Source organism: Microtus oregoni, unplaced genomic scaffold, assembly GCF_018167655.1.
Source record: "Microtus oregoni isolate MIOR12 unplaced genomic scaffold, Mior012 000028F_ref0000031, whole genome shotgun sequence".
Classification (NCBI taxonomy): domain Eukaryota; kingdom Metazoa; phylum Chordata; class Mammalia; order Rodentia; family Cricetidae; genus Microtus; species Microtus oregoni.
In genome coordinates this window covers 16970410-16993178 of record NW_024543087.1, presented here as the reverse complement: position 1 = coordinate 16993178, position 22769 = coordinate 16970410, and the positions used below count along the sequence as shown (strand labels likewise).

General features: G+C 40.3%; 1 protein-coding gene across 2 annotated transcripts in view; it reads left to right on the top strand.

Annotated features, from left to right (window-relative positions):
• Dcaf1 (DDB1 and CUL4 associated factor 1) overlaps positions 1-22769 on the top strand; it is a 63285-nt gene that overhangs the window by 24799 nt on the left and 15717 nt on the right. For both annotated transcript variants that reach the window (XM_041676729.1, XM_041676727.1), the window contains exons 11-21: positions 578-787; positions 7378-7547; positions 9279-9403; positions 12571-13834; positions 15085-15283; positions 16073-16155; positions 16694-16778; positions 20694-20927; positions 21348-21441; positions 22099-22203; positions 22658-22731. In XM_041676729.1, coding sequence (XP_041532663.1) covers positions 578-787; positions 7378-7547; positions 9279-9403; positions 12571-13834; positions 15085-15283; positions 16073-16155; positions 16694-16778; positions 20694-20927; positions 21348-21441; positions 22099-22203; positions 22658-22731 — 2643 coding nt within the window. The remainder of the gene's footprint in view (positions 1-577; positions 788-7377; positions 7548-9278; positions 9404-12570; positions 13835-15084; positions 15284-16072; positions 16156-16693; positions 16779-20693; positions 20928-21347; positions 21442-22098; positions 22204-22657; positions 22732-22769) is intronic.

Here is a 22769-nt window from a genome sequence, read left to right as displayed (position 1 = left end):
GTTAATTTTGACCTTTTCAAATGACAACAACTTTAGACTGGTATATCTTTGTTTTCCTTTTCTTGTTAATTTTTAAAAAGATTTTATTTTATGTGCGTTTGTGTTTTGTTTGTATTCATGTCTGCATGAGGGTGTTGGATTCCCTGGAACTGAAGTCACAGACAGTTGTGAGCTGCCATGTGGTACTAGGAATTGAACTCAGCTCCACTGGAAGATTAGCCAGTGTTCTTAACCACTGAGCCATCTCTCCAACCTCTCTTTTTTTAAAATTTTAAGGCAATTTCTCTGTATTTCAAGTTACCTTTGAATATTCTTTGGAACTTAGTATTTTCATGCCTCAGACTCTCAAGTGTTGTAGTACAAGAATACACTACCATACTGCATCTTCTCTATATATTTTAATATGATTAGAAGCTCCCATTTTTCTTTCATATGATTGTTAGCATGTTGTATATATGGATAGACTTGTCAGTATTGTTGAATGTAAACATTTACCAAAATCTCTTTTGTTATCTTTTTACTTTTCTGTGTGCTCTTTCCTCATCTCCTTTGCAATCTTATACCTGTTTACTAATAGATCAGTACTTTGGAGATTTTAAATTTGGAAGACCAGGGTGCACTTTTGAGTGACGATGAAATATTTGCTAGCCGCCAAACAGGCAAACATACCTGCATGGCTCTGCGCAAGTATTTTGAGGCTCACCTGGCCATTAAATTGGAACAAGTCAAGCAGTCACTGCAGAGGACTGAGGGTGGTATTCTTGTTCACCCTCAACCTCCATACAAGGTAAGAGAATAGTCATTTTTTTGTTTAATTTTATTTTTGAGGCATGATGTTTTAGAGTTATTATTGCTATGATGAAAAAGCATGACCAACGTAACTTTGGGAAGAGAGTTTTATTGGCTTACGGTTCATATCACTGTTCATCATCAAAGGAAGTCAGGGCACTTGGGAGGCAGAGGCAGGCGGATCTTTGTGAGTTCGAGACCAGCCTGGTCTACAAGAGCTAGTTCCAGGACAGGCTCCAAAATCACAGAGAAACACTGTCTCGAAAAACCAAGAAAAAAAAAAAAAAAGGAAGTCAGGGCAGCAACTCAAATGGCAGGAACCTGAAGGCAGGAGCTGATGCAGAGACCATTGAAGAATGCTGCTTACTGGCTAATGTCTGGAAATTGGTTTGTGGACAAAGATTCTCTTTTGCTACAATATAATTGTAGTTTTTATCTGTTTGAGAAATTTTCTGCTTATTCAGATGAGACATATGGTAGACTTCTGTTTTATGCCTGGAAACACCATGAATGATTAGCCAGTACCAAAGGTCCATATGAGTCATGCCACCATAAAAATCAGTTTGCCTTTGATGCCTGTTACAGGTTAGGCTATTATGGACATTGCTTTATCTTTGTTGCCCATTATGATAACTATAATCACCTTACTTTTGGCACTTCAGTGCTGCCATCTGGCCCCTGCTACTTTGAGGCTCAATTTAACCTGCATTTAATTCATCCAGCTGAGTAACAGCATCTCCAACCCTAAGGGTGATATAAGGAAAAGAGTGACAACAGAGCTCTACAAATGGAGTTGTGCCCCCAACCATTTTGCATCTCTTAGTATTAGTGAAGAGCATGTCTTCTGGGCCTTCCAATATGGAGGATTAGGTTTTAGACAGTGTATCTACTCTAGCATTGCAATTTTCTTGAGCCTTTAAATCTCTTCATATTTTGGAAGAGGCCACTTGTTGGTTCCCGGCTGCTCAGCCCCAAAATAATCTCACAGAAACTGTGTTATTTAAATCACTGCTTCACTCATTAGCTAACTCTTACATATTAATTTAACCCATCTCCATTAATCTGTGTATCTCTGTGTGGCTGTGGCTTACTGGGTAAAGTTCCCAGCATCTGTGTCTGGCAGTGCTATATGGCTTCTCTCTGACCTGTCTCCTTTCTCCCAGCATTCAGTTTATCTACGCCTGTCTACCCTATCAGGCCAAACCAGTTTTTTTATTAACCAGTGGTATTTACAGCATACAGAGGGGAATCTCACATCACCTCCCCTTTTCTGTTTAAATGAAAAGGAAGGTTTTAACTTTAACATAGTAAACTTACATATAACAACACAGGTATCAAGCAAGAATTACAGACAATATTTGTATCTACTTTTATCATATCTAAGGAAAACTATAAGTATAACCATTTATTCTTCAACTCCATCAGAGACTCCAGAAGGATATAATATTACCTAAATAAACAGGAAATGCATTGTAAGCAACTTCCAAAACTCTAGAAATGATAGAGACACTCTGCTGCCTGGACAGTCACTCAAAGTTTTTCTGTACTGTTGGGGCATCCATCCTTAGCCTATGGGCCCATAGTTGTCCAGCAGACTTTTCCCTGAAACGGGAAATTTTAAAGACAGTTCCATCTATATTGGCAGTTTGTCAATCACTTTCTTCTGTGTACTACAGAATGTCTGGCAGACTCTTTCATGAAGCAGGAACCCCAAAGGATCATCTCACCTTTACGCAAGTTCAGCAGTCATTTCTCTGTGGGTCTTGCATGTCCAGTTCATCAAGCAGTACAGGCAAGAGCTGTCTCCTGCCCAAATGACCAATAAACTACATAAGGAGCCTCTTCAGTGCCTATCTTCCTCTTGAAGTAATTGGTGCTGCCAGGAGCTGATGTGTCTCATTGCCATAAAAAGTTCGAAATGCTTAAAACATTTTAAATGCCATATTCTGTAGTCTATGAAAGGTTTGAAGAATGCCTATCCATCTGAAATATATGTCTGTCCATCTAGAAAATCTAACTAACATGACTACAAGCTTGACTATTATAGATGATTATTAATCTGTTTCTTAATTATACATTATATTTTTAAATGAGCTGCACACACAATACCTTAATCAAGCAGAAACATACATATAATAAAACTGACCTTAAATTTGTATCAGTAAACCAAAATCCATACCAATGCAAATCTCTATAGCATATCCCCCTTTAAATGTAAACAAACATTTATAGACAATATTTGGGAATATGGGCATAGTTGTCTCCAAACTACTTCCTGCTTTTCGTTGGCTGAAGTAATTTTTGGGGGTGTTCATAGCAACCTTTTGGGGTGTTTTAGTACATCAAACCACGTTAGTCTGGAAGAGATCCTCAGGTTCTTATCCTCTGTGGAAACAAAAGAACAACCTCTTTACCAAAGCAACATATCCTTTGACTCAAATTTTGAAATCAAGATACCTTTAAAGTATATATGTTGGTTTTGCTTAGCAGCTCATACAATGAAATGTCTCTCTGTACTTAGCTCCTTCACAGTCAAAAAATTCATAGAAAACACAATAATATACATAATCCAGACTCTGTGCTTATTATTTTTTACTCTGTTTCTTTTTAATTATTTTATTATCTTTATACCCCTTTTAATCTATGACTGTTTATACTCTGTCTCTTTAAAGTCTTTACTTTTTTTTTTTTTTTAAAAAAAACGCATTTACTTTTTTTATTTTCTCTCCCAAGCCTACATACATTTATCCAACAATATGGCTCATTTAGAGGGCTTTTTTTTTTTTATCTGAATCTGTCTTTATTGTATATCTGTAATTATTTTCTGACCAGAAATGCTTCTTAAAATGCTAAGTCCTTCTTACAAACTTTAGTGACGCCATTGCTAGGGGAAATACCGCACTGCCTCCTTGCCCCGCCAAGTCCAGCATGGTGGAGCTGTTTGCTGCCTCTGAGAGCCTTGCTCACAGCCCCATTTTTATGCACACAGCCAGTCTATATTGCCATTAGGCAAGTTGTAGCACTCTGTTCACAAACCTCATTTAAATGCTTGGCCTCCTGAAAGAGCCAGAGGTTGCACTGGCAGCAGGACCCAGAAAGCTGGCATTTCAAAATGTCACGGCTTTTTTTCTGCTACCACTGAATCAGGAAGACCTCTCTTAAAGGAGCTGCTGCTTACTCTGTTCTCTTTTGTCTAGGAATCCTTTTTAAACTTTCTCAGATTGTAAGTGGATTTAATTAGCCACGTTGGTGCCAGTTTGTTGTTATGAGGCCGTTAGTTTGCTTCCCTACTGCCCAGCTCAGACTAGAAATAACCACACAGAAACTATTATTTAAATCACTGCATAGCCCATTAGCTCTAGCTACTTATTGGCTAACTCTTACATATTAATTTAACCCATCTCCATTAATCTGTGTATCTCCATGTGGCTGTTACTTACCAGGTAAAGTTCCCACCCAGCGTCTGTCGCTGGCAGGACTATATGGTTTCTCTCTGACCTGTCTCCTTTCTCCCAGCATTCAGTTTGGTTTTTCCCGCCTATCTACCCTATCAGGCCAAACCAGTTTCTCTATTAACCAATGGTATTCACAGCATACAGAGGGCAATCTTACACTTCATAGTCACTAAGCCAAGGGATATTAGGCATCACCAACTCCTTTTTAATAGGCTATCTTTGGACTGATGTTTCAGCCAACCATTTAAATATACTTTTGTTATCTTTTGTTCGTTTTGTTTTGTTTTTGTTTTTTTAACACAGGGTTTCTTTGTGTGACTGTCCTGGAACTAGCTCTGTGGATCAGGCTGGCCTTGAACTCACAAAGCTTTGCCTGCTTCTGCCTCATTGGTGCTGAGATTAAAGGCGTGCTTCACCACTGCCCAGCATTTTGTCATCTTTTTAAACTTTGAACTTTTCATATTAAACCTAGACTCTCTACCCAGTGGACCCACACAAGTAAATTCAGCCCAATCTAGTTTTATGTTCATTCCACAACTTTAAAATCTATTTACACCCATACTCCCCAGACTTCTACTTGAACGAATTAGCAAACTCATTGAGCTCTTTAGTAGTTTAGTTTACTTCCTCATGGACTATACTTTCCGTCTCCAGTCTACGAGCTTGCTTAGCTTTTAGTCTGGTTATAGGTCTAGAGGCAACTATTGGTGGGCTCTGAGGGACATCAGTACTGGCATCTTCAGGGTAAGTCACTGCTGGTTTAGCAGACAACAAAGTGTTAATTTCCGTAGTAAAAGTAGGAAATGGCAAGTAGGGTTCAAGGTTTTCAGCTTCAATAGGGTCCTCCTATAATAATTTTCTGGGAATTAATTCTCTTTGTAATTCAGCCAGCCAAATAATAAGTGCTTTTGTTTGACTTTCTAAACTTAAGCTTTGTGGCTGCTGGAGAGATTTCCTTCCAGGGCACACTAGAAACCTTTAGTGTGTACATCTGGAGCTGGTCAGTTTCATCATATTGCTGTCCTTCACTGTATTCTTTCATGCTAGAAGTTAGTTATTGTTACCATGGAGCTTATTCTTATCCTTTGCCAGTTTATCCAGAGATGCTAGGAACAACCAGCTTTTATCATCATTTTTCTTATTTTTCCACAAACTGTCAAAAGTCTTGTTTTTGTTTTTGTCTTCTCTGTGTTGTCCTTGCTGTTCTGGAACTAGCTCTGTGAACCAGGCTGGCCTTGAACTCACAGATCTACTTGCCTCTGCTTCCGGAATATTGGAACTAAAGACATGCCCCACCACTGCCCAGCTTCAACGGTTTACTCATGTAGAGTCACCAAACCCATTGTTTCTCAGAATAGGTGAATAATTAAATGCATTTGTCTCCTTAAGTTTGTAAACTAGGTCACACTATGGGCTTTTAATACTCTCCAAGCTTCTAGGAGAGGCTTCAGTAACTGGAGGGGCTACAATAACAGTAGGCAATGGCAAATTGGAAAGCCTGTTCCAGATCCTTAAAAAATCATCCTTGGGGGAAAAAAAAATCATCCTTGGCTGGGTGGTGGTGGTGCACACCTATAATCCCAGCACTCAGGAGGCATAGGCAGATGGATTGCTTTGCTCTAGGCTAGTCTGGTCTATTGAGTTCCAGGACAGCCAGGGATATACAAGGGAAATCCTGTCTCGGAAAACTAAAACCCAAACAAAAACAACAAAAAACCCCATCATTTTACTTCTGTTGCTCTAGAACCACTTCTGGTACCAAATCTTTGATCAGGGTTCTCAGGAAGAATAGAATTTATAGAATAAACTCACACACACTCACACACGCGCACACACACAAACTTATTAGACTGGCTTAACATTCTGGTCCAGCTCGTCCAACAATGTCTGTATACCAATATAATTTCCAAAATTCCAGTAGTCCATGAAGTTGGATATCTCAGGTGGTCTTCAGTATATGACAGATTCCTGAAGAAGTAGGCTATAATGCTAGTAAGGAATGGTCTTGGCCAGAGAGAGCAAGAGCTAGCAGGCAAAGAGCAAAAGCTTCCTTTTTCCATGTACGTTATATAGGCTGCCAGCAGAAAGTGTGGCCTAGATTAAAGGTGGATGTTATCATCCTAACTGAACTAAAGGTGTATCTTCCAACCTTAAAAGATCTGTATTAAAAGTGGGTCTTCCTACTTAAATGTTTTAATGAAGAAAAAAAATAAAATCTCTCATAGGTGTGCTAGGCTGATTAGATTTTTGTTAATTCCAGATGTAGTTAAGTTGACAACCAAGAATGACTACACAAGGTCTCTGTTAGTAAACCAGACTGGCCTAGAACTCAGAGAACTATTTGCTTCTGCCTTCTACGCACTGGGCCATTTCTGAGTGCCTTCTAAGTGTACCACCATAGCCAGTTTCTATTCTTTTATTTCTTGTTTCTGTGTTGGGGATCAAAAATGGAGTCTCATACATGTCAGATTAGTGTTGTAAAACTTAACTACATCCCTACCTAGAACACAGTCTTAAAAATTAATACTACTTGCAGCAGTACCAGGTTTGAAATCACATCTGAGACCAATGCCATGTCTGTAGGACATACAGTTTTGCATTTTACCTTCCCTATATGAAAGCAGAACAATTAAAAGTGGAGGTAGTAGATGAATTTCAAAGACCTTTTGTTCCCACTTAGAAGTCACTGCTATTCTGGCACTAAACTAGAGCTAAAGGGACTCAAGTATGAGTAAAGCTGCTTGCTTTTGTGAAAACTGCAGAATTTTGTTTGGGAAAGGATGTGTCCATAACTCTAGTTCTCTGTCATTTTGGAACTTATTTGATCGATTTGGGATCAAGATGAATGTCTGCATGTTTCAAAAATTGCAAGTTGAAGCGATACCTGTTTCTTGATGCTACTTTCTCAGCTTTCTTAAGTATGAATAAATTGACCTTGTGTTATTTTTTTAAATATGTGTGCCAATCACAATTAAAGTACTAATCATTATGTAGCATTGTTTTACATATGGACTGGTGACTCAGGAATTGTGGAAATTGAAAGCTTTTATTAAAATCTTTGGGCAAACATTGAGAAAGTAGTAAGTAGATAGATGATGCAATTTTGTATTATAATACATACCTCTCCTTCTAGGCATGCTCATACACTCATGAGCAGATTGTGGAAATGATGGAGTTTTTGATAGAATATGGCCCAGCTCAGCTGTATTGGGAACCTGCTGAAGTCTTCCTCAAGCTTTCGTGTGTGCAGCTCTTGCTACAGCTTATTTCTATTGCCTGCAATTGGAAGACCTATTATGCAAGGTGGGACTAGAAATTTCACATGAAGTTCAGTATTTATATAATACATGTTTAACAAGCTTTTGTTGAGGTGAAGTTTTAAAGTAGACTCTGTGACAGAAGTATATTAAGTATGAAAGTGTTTTTTGTTGTTGTTGTGTGGTGGTGGCACATGTCTTTGGTTCCATCACTTGACAGGCAGAGGCAGGCAGATCTCTCAGTTCCAGGCAAGCCTACTGTACAGAGTGAGTTCCAGGACAGCTAGGGCTACACAGAGAAACCCCCCCCCCAAAAAAAAACAAAAAAACAAAAGTAATAGCTCCCCCAAGTATGATTTTTATTATTTAACTTTTTATACTTTACCGCCTTTTCTTTTTATGTGTGTATGTGGTTGTGTGAGCTTATGTATCTCACATATAGGATCTTGAGCAGAGGAGGGCATCAAATCCCCTGGAATTTGGAGTCAGACAGTTGTGAAATGCCTTGTAGGTGCTGGGAATTTAACCCGTGTCTTCTGAAAGAACAACCAGTGCTTTTATCTCCTGGTCTATCTTTCAGCCTCCTTATTTTATTATTTTATATTTTGAGACAGAATCTCACTATGCAGCCCTGCCTGGCCTGGAACTCAGTGAGGTCCATCTGCCTCTGCTTCTCGAGTGATGGGAATAAAAGGTGTGTGCTATGATGCCCAACTATAATGATATTTTTCAAAAAATATTTTTTACTTATGTAGATCTATCCCCCCCCCCCCCCCGTGTGTGTGTGTGTGTGTGTGTGTGTGTGTGTGTGCTAGTTAGAGACAGCATACAGGTATTGATGTGAGTCCTTTCACTATGTGAGTCCCAGGGATAATACTGTGAGTCAGGCTTGATAGCAAGTGACTATCTGCTGATCTGTCTCCATGGCTTCAAAGGTGTGATTTTGGCTTTAAAAGTATTTATTTACTTAATAACCCAGGACTCCAGCACCAAATTGGGAATGCAGAGACATTGGACCTTTTGCTTGCTTCCATGCTTGCTTCCTTCATCCATCCACCTATCTGTCTGTCTGTCTATCTATCTATCTATCTATCATCTATCAATCATCTATATCCATCCATCCATCCATCCATCCATCCATCCATCCATCCATCCATCCAGCATCTGTCTATCATCTATCGTCTATCAATCTGTCTGTCTGTCTATCTATCTATCTATCTATCTATCTATCTATCTATCTATCTATCTCTATCTCCTGAGGCAGGGTTTCTCTGTGTAGCCCTGCCTGTCCTGGAACTCATTCTGTAGACCAGGTTGGCATTGAATCCAGAGATCTGCCTGCATCTGTTTCCTGAGTGCTGGGATTAAAGGCATGTTTCACCATTGCCTGACCTGAAATCTTAAAAAAACAAACAAACAAACAAAACAAAAAAAACCCCAAAACCTGTTTTGGGCAAGGGAGATGGCTCAGTGGGAAAAGAAATTGCCTCCAAGCCTTGTGACCTATGTTTGATCTCTGGGACCAACATGATAGAAGGAGAAATCCAAGGTGTCTTCTCACTACACACACTATGACACACACGAATAAGTAAATGTAATTACAATCATATCTCATTTCCATATTATTTTTTAGTGTCTAGTATATTCTCAGTCTTAAATATTTTTTTGTATTTTAGAACATTTCAAAATATCTCCTTGTTTTTTTTTTTAATTTTTTTTTTAGTAATTATATTGTAGTTCCCCTTTGACTAGTTCTTTTTTTTTTTTTTTTGACTAGGAATGACACTGTGCGCTTTGCTTTGGATGTCTTGGCTATTCTCACTGTGGTGCCAAAAATCCAGCTCCAGTTGGCAGAGTCAGTGGATGTACTGGACGAGGCTGGCTCTACTGTGTCCACTGTAGGTAGGTTGCACCATGTGACTACGCTAATCTTCGTGAGTGTATGCAGGTGCATGCATGTATGTGAAGGCCAGGGGACAGCATCAGGTGTTATTCTTCAGGGAATCATAATTTTTTTTTTTTGATATCTGGAATTCACCAGGTAGGTTAGGCTGGATGGCCAGTGAGCCTTGGGGATGTATTTTCTTCTTTTTTCCCAGTACTAGGATATAAGTATATAGTACTATTCTTGATTGTTATATTAGTTTTTGGTGGGTTCTAGGGATTATACTTAAGCCCTGTGATGGTAAGACAAACATTTTACAGACTAAGCTATCTCTCAAGCCTGCGCCTTACCAATTTTCTTGTGTGATAATTTGTCTTTGCTCTTTCTGTCAAATTTGTAACCTAATTTCAGGGTGTTAGAATATAGCAATAATTTTTAATGTGTGCTTCAAATGACCCTTTCATAGGAGTTGCATATCAGATATCTACATTATGGTTCACAGCAGTAGCAAAAATAGTTATGAAGTAGCAACAAAAATAATTTTATGGTTGGAGTTACTACAATATGAAGAATTGTTTTTAAGGGACACAGCATTTGGAAGGTTGAGAACCACTAGAATAGAAGGTTGTGGAAGAAGGTTTCCTGTCTGTCAGCTGTAATTGACACCACACAGTTCATATAGTGAGAGTCATGTTAATACACTTAGGATTTCTGGATGGGTCAGATATTTCTGTACTAGGATGTGTACCACCCAGAACTTTACCTTTGCAATGATTAATAAGTTAGGACAAACAATAAAAAGTTTGGTAACACTTGAGTACTTAGAAACATAAGAGAGGAGAAAGCTTGTGTTTGGGAAAACATTGTTGCTGGGTGGTGGTGGTGCATACTATTGTTTCCTGCCCTAGAGGCAGAGGCAGGTGGATCTCTGAGTTTCAGTCCAGTCTAGTCTACAACAGCAAGATCTAGGACAGAAGGGCTACACAAAGAAACTGTATCTCGAAAAATAACAAGAGAAAACCCATAATATTAAGAGCAGGCTGTTGAGGTGAATGATGATAGACTGTGGTTCTTCAGGTGTAGTATTCTGGGAAAGAAAAGCATACGTGCGCTCTCTCTCTCTCTCTCTCTTTTTGGGTTTTTGAAACATGGTTTCTCTGTCTAACCCTGGCTGTCCTGTAACTCATTCTAGACCAGGTAGCCTAGGACTCAGAGATCTGCCTGTCCCTGCCTCCCAAGGACTGAGATTAAAGGTGTGCACCACCACCTGGTTTAATAGATAGTGAATAATGTTCCTATTGCTGTGAGACTTGCTCAACTAAGGGCTTTTTGCTTTCCTGTAAAGATTTTAATTCATTTCCACTATTTTTGTCCCTTTTACCTTGGAAACACTGTACACAAACTTTGATAGCTTTCACACTTCATATAACCCCTCTAATAACTATACAAGAGATATCGTACATGAGATATTCAGGTACAGAACATGTAGCAAGCCAATTGTACTTTTTTGTTGTTTTGGAGGGTGTGTGTGTTAGAGACAGGGTTTCAGGTATCCCAGGCTGGTCTCTTAACTTATTATGTACCCGAGGATGACCCTGAACTCCTGATCTTTCTACCTCCACCTGATCTTTCTACCTCCACCTGATAAGTGTTTTTAAGCAAGTATGTAGGTTTTGGGTGTTAGCTCTCTTCTTTGCTCCTGTTGAGACATGACCTATCTTGTTGCTTTGAGTACATGATCTTCCAACCAGTCTGTTCTCTCGTCTTTGTTTTGTTATCTTGTTGTGGAAATGCTGAATACTGCTATTACAGATTTATTTTTTTTTTTGGTGGGGGTTATGTTTCAAGACTGAGTTTCTCTGTGTAGCAGCCCAGCTGCCCTGGAACTCACTTTGTAGTTCAGGCTTGCTTTCAGCTCACTGAGGTCTACCCGAGTCTGCCTCCCAAGTTCTGGGATTACAGGCATGCGTCCCCACCACTTGGTAACATTCAGGTTTTTTTATTTTACATGGGTTCTGGGGATCAAATTCAGGTCATCAGGCTTACACAGCAAGCCTTCTTACCCTCTGAGTCATCTCCTTGGCTCTTAAAGCTCTATAGAATGGATTTCTTTATGGTATTTTATATTGTATATGGTAGTCCCTTTCTCATATATGCCTTCTACTTTCCTTCTTCCAATCTTCCTGTTCCCCGTTGTGCTTTCATGTCACACTTACACATAGTTAAATTTAGATTCTCCATGTGGGACAAAATATTTTTTTTTTCTTGCTCCCATCACCCTCATCTGCTCCCTTTTTAAGACCTCTTCCTTCTCTGGGCATGGTTGGGTAGGTACACTGTCAGAGCACTTGGGAGGCAGAAGCGGGTCAGTCTTTTAGTTTGAGGGTAGTGTGGTCTATGTAGTGAGTTCCAGAATAGCCTGGGCTAGGAAGAGAGAGAGAGACTGCCTCAAAAAAACAAACCCAGAAGACAACCAGTAGGAAAACAAAAGAAAACAAGAGTCATCTCTATTTTCTTTTTTAGGCCTGTTCTAGTCCCTTGCCCTTTTTTGGTGGTGGTTTGTTTTTGAGACAGATTCTCACTCTGTAGCCCAGCCTGGCCTGGAATTTACTGTGTACTCCAGGCTTGCCTTGACTTTGTTTTATATCTTCCTGCCCCAGCCTTCTGAATATTGGCATCCTAGCACGTGTGGATTTCTTTGTGAATTTTAATTCTACATTCTACTTATGGGCTAGTCTATTTAATATGATCTTAAGCTCTACCATTTTCTTTTTTTCTATTAACGTTTTGTATGTGTTCATGCACACAATGGTATATGTGTGGAGGTTAGAGGGCAACTTGCTGGAATAAATTTTCTGCAAATGGAGTTCTGAGGATCAAAGTCTGGTCAGCAGGCTTGATGCCAAGCCTTTATCCAGTGTCATCTTGCCATCCCTGTCTATTTTCTGGTATATGACATAATTTCATTCTTTTTTATGGCTGAGTAAGATTATATTGTGCATAATACCATGTCTTCTTTGTCCATTTGTCTGTTGTGGGACACTTAGACTGATTCCAAAACTTGACTGCTGTTAATAGTTCATAATGAAGATGAATATGTAAAGTGCCCCTATGATATGCCATTTTAGGTTTTTCTAGCAATAAGTTTTATGAAGAATAATAAGATTTTTTTTTAATGTTATAGGTATCAGCATTATTTTAGGAGTGGCTGAGGGTGAGTTCTTTATCCATGATGCTGAAATTCAGAAGTCAGCACTTCAAATTATAATCAATTGTGTATGTGGCCCAGATAACCGGATATCCAGTATTGGTAAATTTATTTCTGGAACGCCTCGGAGAAAACTGTCTCAGACCCCCAAGAGCAGTGAACATACCCTGGCCAAGATGTGGAATGTGGTCCAGTCCAACAATGGCATCAAGGTGCTTCTGTCCCTATTGTCCATCAAGATGCCCATCACAGATGCAGACCAGATCCGGGCCCTGGCCTGTAAGGCCCTGGTGGGCTTGTCTCGAAGTAGCACTGTTCGACAGATTATCAGCAAATTGCCCCTTTTTAGTAGCTGCCAGATTCAACAGCTGATGAAAGAGCCAGTGCTGCAGGACAAGCGGAGTGACCATGTCAAGTTCTGCAAATACGCTGCTGAGCTCATCGAGCGAGTATCAGGAAAGCCTCTTCTCATTGGCACTGATGTGTCCCTGGCACGACTACAGAAAGCAGATGTTGTTGCCCAGTCAAGGATCTCCTTCCCTGAGAAAGAGCTGCTCCTGTTGATACGAAACCATCTCATTTCTAAAGGGCTTGGAGAGACAGCGACTGTGCTCACGAGAGAGGCTGACTTGCCCATGACTGCTGCCTCACATTCTTCTGCCTTCACCCCAGTAACTGCTGCTGCTTCTCCTGTCTCTCTTCCCCGGACCCCTCGGATTGCCAATGGCATTGCAAGTCGACTGGGTGGCCATGCTGCTGTGGGTGCTTCTGCCCCTTCTGCCCCCCCTGCCCATCCTCCGCCACGCCCTCCCCAGGGTTCATTGGCTTTGCCTGGACCATCATATGCAGGCAACTCCCCTTTGATTGGTAGGATCAGTTTTATCAGAGAGAGGCCATCACCGTGCAATGGCAGGAAAATTCGAGTATTGCGGCAGAAGTCGGACCATGGTGCATACAGTCAGAGCCCCGCCATAAAAAAACAATTGGATAGACATCTTCCTTCCCCACCTACGCTGGACAGTATCATCACAGAGTATCTTAGAGAGCAACATGCTCGCTGCAAGAACCCCGTTGCCACCTGTCCACCCTTTTCTCTCTTTACTCCTCACCAGTGTCCTGAGCCAAAACAGAGGCGACAAGCGCCAATAAACTTTACCTCAAGGCTAAACCGCAGGGCATCATTTCCAAAGTATGGAGGGGTAGATGGCGGATGCTTTGATAGGCACCTTATCTTTAGCAGGTAAGGAGAGGTTCCTCACGGTCGTTGGAATGATTCTTTTATTTAAATCAGTGTTTGGTCAGTATCATCACTGAGTGATTAGTTAAAATTATTTGTTGGCCTGAATTATCACTGAACGTCATTTTAAATGTGTTTTGTGAAATAATTAAGTCAATTATGGATTTGTTTTAGATTTCTTGGCAGTATTTTGATTTCTTTTTTTTTTTAATTTTTTTTATTGCGAAAAGAAGAAAAAAAACATAAACAAAAAAACAAGTTTCCACCTCCTCCCAGTCTCCCATTTCCCTTCCCCTCCTCCCACCCTTCTCCCCCTCCTCCCACCCTTCTCCCCCTCCCCCCACTCCCCTCCCCCCCCCCTCCCTCTCCAGTCCACAGAGCAGTCCGGGTTCCCTGCCCTGTGGTAAGTCCTAGGTCCTCCCCCCTCCGTCCATATCTAGGAAGGTGAACATCCAAACTGGCTAGGCTCCCACAAAGCCAGCACATTAAGTAGGACCAAAACCCCCTGCCATTGTCCTTGGTGTCTCATCAGCCCTCATTGTTCGCCATGTTCAGAGAGTCCGGTTTTATCCCATGCTTTTTCGGTCACAGTCCAGCTGGCCTTGGTGAGCTCCCCGTAGATCAGCTCCACTGTCTCAGTGGGTGGATGCACGCCTCGTGGTCCCGAATTCTTTGCTCATGTTCTCCCTCCTTCTGCTCCTCCTTGGGACCTTGGGAGCTCAGTCCAGTGCTCCTGTGTGGGTCTCTGTCTCTATCTCTATCCATCACCAGATGAAGATTCTATGATGATATGCAAGATATTCGTCAGTATTGCTCTAGGATAGGGTCATTTCAGGTTCCCAATCCTCAGCTGCCCAAGGAACTAACTGGGAACCTCATCTTGGGCACTAGGGAGCCCCTCTAGGGTCAAGTCTCTTGCCCACCCTAAACTGGCTCCCAGTATTTTGATTTCTTTGCTGTCATCACAACCAGTATGTTTGTTGCTTAATTCACTGTTTTTGTGAGTGAGACTTGCCTTTTGTGCTGGCCAGGTTGTCTTCTGTCTGCTTCTTTACAAATCTTACGTATGGATAGTGGGACTTTTTTCATTGAAAATTTAAACTACTGAAGGTCACACTATAATGTTTTTTTGTTAATAAGACTTCACATTTTGAAACAATACTCTTCTCTCATATTGTCTAACACAGTTTGTGTTTGCAGAGTTCCTGGATATTCTTTGTTCTGATTTATGCACTCTTTCTGTTTCTGCTTAGATTTCGTCCTATTTCAGTGTTCCGGGAAGCTAATGAAGATGAAAGTGGCTTTACCTGCTGTGCATTCTCCGCTCGGGAGCGATTTCTGATGCTTGGTACCTGTACAGGGCAGCTGAAGCTCTACAATGTATTTAGTGGACAGGAAGAGGCCAGCTATAACTGTCACAACTCAGCCATCACACACCTTGAACCTTCCAGGGTGAGGGTTCCTTTTTGTTTGCTCTCAATTTGATATGGATTGGGGAGCCAGAGTTAAAGGAGTGTCCTCCCCCTCCCTACCCCCCCCAGACAGGGTTTCTCTGTAGCTTTGGAGCCTGTCCTGGAACTCGCTCTGTAGACCCAACTGCCCTTGACCTCACAGACATTGCCTGCCTCTGCCTCTGCCTCCCGAGTGCTGGGAATAAAGGTGTGCGCCACCACTGTCCGACTAACGAGTCTTATCTTTTATTGGACTTTATTTGAAATGAGCCATTAACTAGAAAGTCTAGTTGATACTGACTCATATCTCAGAAAGATTCTTAGATATTTGACCAGCGATTGATAAGAGAGTTTTAGCTGTGTGTAGTGGTCATGGGAAAACTGAGGCAGGATGATCATGAGTTCAGAGCACAACTTGGGTTACAGAGTAAGTTCTAGGCCATTCCAAGTACATAGACCCTATTTCAACAAAAGAAAAACAAACAATAAAAAAACCCAGGGCAGAAAGATAGGTTAGTGGGTAAAAGTGCTCACCATGCAAATCCTGACTACCTGTTTGTTCCTTGGAACCCATGTAAAGGTAGAAGGAGAAAGCAACTCTACAAAGTTGTCCTCTGACTTCTACATGTATGGCACATGTGCCACCATACCTACATAGCATACACACATGCACAATAAATAAACCATTAAAAAGAACCATCTTTAGGCCCCTGGGAATAAATATATTTTCTAGTCTGCTGAAGGCACATGTAATTAAGACCTAGTGATTTCTAATTTTGTCCTCTTTTAGGATGGGTCCTTACTTCTGACGTCTGCAACTTGGAGCCAACCTTTGTCTGCACTTTGGGGGATGAAGTCAGTATTTGATATGAAGTATGTATTTATTTGCTTTTACAGCATAGTATCTTGTATTTCGTGTCTTATTTAGCCACTTTGTTTCCCTTGATCAGATATTAAATTTCAAGCCTTTTGGGGAAAAGAGTTATAATGTCAAATTGTTGGTACTTTTTTCTTTCTCATTTGAGACTCACATTTAATAAGAATTTGTCTTAGTTTATAACTAATCTTATGATATCTTTATATTCCCATTAAACAGTGGACTGTTTACTTACCCAAAATGGACATTTATGTACTAGGTTCACATGACAATTGTATTGATTTTTGTAATATTTCAAAAGCATATATCCTGTATTAGCCATTTCTCTAACCAACAAATTCTCATTATTTGGGATCTGTTCAGTGGACTTATAGAGGAACTTTTCTTTTTAATCAAATGTATACAATTATTTCTTCTTTGGAAACCAAGGAAAATCAGGTAAGTGTGATTTGTAAGAGGCTGAGAATTTCCTGTTCTTTCAGGTGACTGGAATATGTCCTGACAGTCTTACCTCAGTAATTCTGTTGTTTGTAGGCATTCCTTCACAGAAGATCATTATGTTGAGTTCAGTAAGCACTCTCAGGATCGGGTCATAGGCACAAAAGGAGACATTGCCCATGTAAGTATTTAAGAACCTACTTCTACCAAGCTGATTTTACCCATTTGTTCACACTGAAATCTTCTGGAGGTAATGTGGGAATGTGTGTCCTGTTGGCAGCTAGAAATCACTCAGTTATGTGGGTGTGGTAGTCCATGTCTGTAGTCCCAGTTATTCTAGAGACACAGAGATTGCAGATTCAGATCTGGCCTGAACAATTAGTGAGCCTCTCAAAATAAAATTTAAAGGGCTGGGAGCTGCGTTTGGATTGTACTGATAACTCTTGCCTAACATGATCTAGAATCAGTCTGTAGAATTACAAACAACAAAATACCAAAGAACCAAAACAGACCCTCTAGTTAGAATCCAGAAGTAAATAAAGTAGTTGTAAATTATGCAAAGAGCCAGACATGGTTGTGAATACCTGTGCTTTCTCACTTCAGAGGCAAGAGAATCAAGAGTTCAAGTGCAAGGGCAAGCAGTGGTGGCCATACCTTTAATTACTCGGGAGGCAGCCAGGAGGATCTCTGTGAATTCAAGGCCAGCATGGTCTACAGCGCGAGTTAACAGGACAGCCAGGGCCACACAGAGAAACCCTGTCTTGGGAGAAAAAAAGGAGTTCAAGGCTAGTACTGACTAGTGAGACTGTGTCCTAAATAGTGAGCTACGCTGGGAAAATGTGAAAGGATTGAGTATGAATCTGGAAGCTTGAAAAGATTTTTTTAGTATAGCAGTCTGTCCTTTTTTCCCCTCCCTCCCTCCCTCCCTCTCTTCCTTTTTTTTTCTTTTTCTCAATAGAGCATTTCTTTATGTAGACTTGCCTAGTCTTGAATTTAGAATCCTTCTGCCTCAGCCTACTGAGTTGTAGGTTTATAGGTATCGGCTAACCACACCCAGCTGAGAACAGATGTTTATTGATTTCTTACCTCGTGTTAGATGAAATATAACCTCTGCCTTTAGGGAGCCTTGTTGGAGAGACAATAAATAAAATAAATGTGTTAGGTAGTTAAGAGTTACAGAGCAAACAGGATAGTGTTTAAGTAGAACCCTAAAGGAAGTGTGACTGTCATGCAGGTAACTGGAGAACTAGGAGATTGGGGAAGTTATACGGCAGTAAATCACAGAGGATTTCTCCCTTTGGAAACAAAAGTATATGGAAAATTGTAAAAAAGAAAAAAAACATATGTTCTTTACCTGGATTCGTCATTTTAATATTTTGCAGTATTTTTCGTGTAAATTACTTTTTTTTTCGAGACAGGGTTTCTCTGTGGTTTTGGAGCCTGTCCTGGAACTAGCTCCTGTAGACCGGCTGGTCTCGAACTCACAGAGATCTGCCTGCCTCTGCCTCTCAAGTGCTGGAATTAAAGGCGTGTGCCACCACCGCCCGGCGTAAATTACTTTTTAAAAAAATCATTTGAAAGGGGGTTATAGACACATTATGAAATTTTTATCTTTTATATTTATCTTCTAACAATAAAGATGCTTTGTTGTATAATAAATTTTAAAATAATTACCACATAGCTACTATTCGGTTCACACTCAGTTTTCTTAATTGTCCTCGATGAACTTGTTTTCAAAGGGGTTTTGTATTTGTTTATTTTTTTAATTTTGGAGTAAGCAGGTGTTTTATTAATTTTTTCATTTATTTTACATACCAACCGCAGTTTCCTCTACTTCCCCATTCCCTCCTTCCACCTCCCATCTATCCTCCCATCTCTTCCTCCTCTGTTCAGAAAGGGGTAGGCCTCTCATAGGAGTCAACAAAGCATGTCATATTATGGTGAGGCAGAACCAAGCTCCTCCCCCTGCATCAAGGTTGGGCGAGGCATCCATGGAGAATAGGTTCCAAAAAGACAGCTCATGCTCCAGGGTCAGATCCCACTGCTAAGGATCATACAAACAGACCAAGTTACCAAACTGTCATCCACATGCAGAGGGCCTAAGTCAGTCCCCTGCAGGCTCCCTAACTGCCAGTCTAGAGTCTATCAGCTTCCCCCAGCTTGGGTCAGCTGTCTCTGGGTTTCTCTGTCGTGATCTTGACACCCCGCCTTCCTTACTCATATAATCCTTAATCGTTCCTCCCTCTTGTCAACTGTACTCCAGGACCTAGGTCCAGTGCTTGGTTATGGATCTCTGCATTTGCTTCCATCAGTTTCTGAATGAATGCTCTCTGTTGACAATTAGGGTAGTCTCCAATCAGATTATAGGAGAAGGTCTGTTCAGGCACCCTCTCCACTATTGCTAGGAGTCTTAGCTGGGGGTAGATTTCTGGGAGTTTTCCTGGCACTAGTTTTCTCCCTAGCCCCAATATGGCCCCCTCTATCAAGATATCTCTTTCATTACTCTCCCCCTCCATCCCACTCCCCACTTGACTAACCTGATCCCTCATTTTCCCCTCTCTCCTTCTCTCCCCCTCCCCACCCTAGTTTTCCCCAACACCCAATTACCCAGGAGCTCTCATCTATTTCCCCTTCCTAGGGATATTCATGTGTCCCTCTTAGGGTCCTCTTTGTTACCTAGCTCTTCTTGGGCTGTGAATTATATAGCCTGGTTATCTTTTGCTTTACATGGTTTTTGTTTTTAAACCAGGACCTAGTCAGGATTCATGTAATTTCTTACTAATGTTTAAAGCCAAGAATCTTTCCTCCAACTTTCCTGATGTTGAAGAAAGCAGGATGGATGTCTTGTCCATGCTCTGGGCTTGTTATGGTGTCAGAGGGGGATCTTTTTGTTTGTTTGTTTGGGTTTGGTTTTTTTTTTTTTTTTTTTTTTTTGAGACAGGGTTTCTCTGTAGCTTTGGAGTTCTGTCCTGGAACTCATTCTGTAGATCAGGCTGGCCTCGAACTCACAGAGATCAACCTGTCTCTGCCTCCTGAGTGCTGGAATTAAATAAAGGTGTGTGCCACCACCACAGGCTGAGGAAGATCTACCTTTTTAAAACTGGAAATATTACAATGTTGGGAAGTAGAAAAAGACAAGATCTCCTGAGTAAATTGGGAGCATGGGGACCTCGGGATAGGGTTGAAGGGGAGGGGAAAGGCAGGGAGGGAAGCAGGGGAAAAATGTAGAGCTCAATATATATATATATATATAAATACATGACATGTTCCAGGCTAGCCAGGGCTCTATAATGAGACCCTGCCTCAAAAAACAGTAGTAATAAAGTAAAAATGAATAAAAAGATAGCACACATCAACTGCATTCAGGAAGTATATTCTATGTTCTATAAGTTGTATAAGGGTCAAAGCCAGGCAAAATTAATCAATGGAAGAGGAATTGGGGTGTGTTTACTATTGTGGGAAAGTGCTGGAAGGGACCACCAGGGAAACTTGTAGAAAACAAGTAACTCTAGTGTTTGAGGGGTATGTGGGATGTATGTATATTCTATGTATGTGCATGTATATGTGATTTCTGCTTCTGAATGGGCATGTTCAGTATGCGAAAAGTATTGAACAGTTCACTTAAAAAATACTACAATGTTTTAGTTGATTGGAAAGATCTCATCTGTGCATTGGTTGCAAATTGTAGACTTTAGAACTTTTTAGTGTAATGGAGCTAAAATATACTCTGAAATTTTAAGAAAAAAACAAAAACCTTGAAGTATCTAACTTTGGGTAGTATTTATGGTTAGTCATTGATCTTTGATGACAACTTCTCAAGTTTAACTTTGGAAACATTTTCTGTTTCTTCAAAACTGAAGAAAAAGGTTTTTTGTTATCTTACATCCTTAATTTGGTTGACTTCTCATTTTCTTGTGGGAAAGGGAATTTTCGAAGCTCAGATGACAGCTGGTGTGCTTTCGAGCATTTCAGTCGAACTGTGTCAGGGCCTTTGTCATTGGGGTTTGGGGACATGGAGAGGCTTCACAGTCTCTCTTTAAACCTGTCATGCGTAGATTGGTCTGATTTTTCTCTTCCCGCCCCTTCTTCTCTAAAGATTTATGATATTCAGACTGGCAACAAGCTGTTGACTCTGTTTAACCCAGATCTTGCCAACAACTACAAGAGGAATTGTGCCACCTTTAATCCTACAGATGATCTTGTCTTAAATGATGGCGTCCTCTGGGATGTCCGCTCTGCACAGGCCATCCACAAGTTTGACAAGTTCAACATGAATATCAGTGGTGTTTTCCATCCAAATGGACTGGAGGTCATCATCAATACAGAGATTGTATCCTTACAAGAGATTGTATATCTTTCCATTTGTCACCTGATTTGTTAGACAGAACTATTTTGGGCTACTTTACTTTTGCTTTGTAGAAATCAGTTGCTAGAAGGGGTGAATGAACTGTTACTTTTGGGAGGAAGGGAGTTCATGTAGTTTATGTATATGGAATTATTTGTTTATGTATATGGGATTATCTGCAGGAATATCAGTCAGAAATATGTGTTGACATTGAAGTCTCATTACTTCACATTTAATTGGAAGAAGTAATACTTCAGAGAATGCATCACGTTAGAGAAGAGCCTTTGGACTAGGATGCAGCTTAGTTGGCAGAGTGCTTGCTAAGCATGGTTCAGTCGTATTCTAGTAATACAAGATCTCTCAAATTTTGTATAAAATAGTTTCTCTTAACCAGACTCCTCCTAGTGGGACCTTCGAACTTTCCATCTTTTACACACTGTTCCTGCTCTGGATCAATGTCGTGTGGTGTTTAACCACACTGGGACAGTGATGTATGGAGGTAATAAACCTTTTACTTCATCCTCTTTCTCATATTGTATACTCTCACATAATTTGGTGTAATTTTAGAAATACTTTTCACTTTTGAAAATCAATTGAAAATTAAAAGTTAAAAGAAATAGAACAAATGGTAACAAAAGAGAAGATAAAAAATTCGTTGATTAGGATAAAAGACAACTAATTTTGAAGATAATAAATTTGTATAGAAAGAATATGTGAGCCCTGCATGGTGGCCCACATCTTTAATCCCAGCACTCAGGAGGTAGAGGCAGGCAGATTTCTGAGTTCCAGGCCAACCTGGTCTACAAAGTAAGTTTCAGGACAGCCAGGACTTCGCAGAGAAACTCTGTCTTGAAAAACTACAACAACAAAAAATGCAGAAATTTTCATAATGTTAAATTAAAAACCATTATATTTGTTTTCTTGGGATATTATAAAACTTCAGCCTCAATACTTACTGAGGGATTGAGAGTATTGTTTGCGGCAGTGGGTTAGATATGGAATGAGGATAGCTGGAGAAGAATTAAGTAGATGGAGAATAAGTTTCTTTGCAATTATACTCACTAAATTCTTGGTTGATCTTTGTAATTTTTTGCACTTGTGGTTCAGTAGTGTCTCTGATTCTTAATGTTTGTTTATTCTCCCTCCCCTCAATCAGCAATGTTGCAGGCAGATGATGAAGATGACTTACTGGAAGAGAGGATGAAAAGTCCTTTTGGGTCATCCTTCCGAACATTTAATGCAACTGATTATAAGCCTATAGGTGAGCTTGAAAGGGCAGACATTTGATCATTGTTTCCTTCCAGTCTTGGTATCTTTCCTTAAGATCATTCGTTTTCCAGTATGGCTTCTTATTGACAAGTACAAAATCATAGAAATATCTGTGAATATTGACCTTTAAATATTTATTTGTGTGTGTGTGTGTGTGTGTGTGTGTGTGTGTGTATGTGTATGTCTGTCTGTCTATGTGCAGGTATGTGCATGTGAGTGCAGGTGCTCATAGTGGCCAGAGTCATCAGATCCCCTGGAGTTAGTTATGGGTGGTTGTGAACCATCTAACATGTTTGCTGAGGTTTGAATTTGGGTCCTCTGCAAGGATGCTGTCCACTGAGCCATCTACCTAGTCCTAAATCTTAGCCTTTAATTAATTCCTGGGAACAAAAAGTTTTTTTAGGCCATAGCAGTAACTTAAGTGTCAGTCTCATTCTATTTTTCAGCAACTATTGATGTGAAACGGAATATATTTGACCTGTGTACGGACACCAAAGATTGCTATCTTGCTGTTATTGAGGTAAGGGAGGCTCACAGAGACTCTTCTATTGTTCTGGT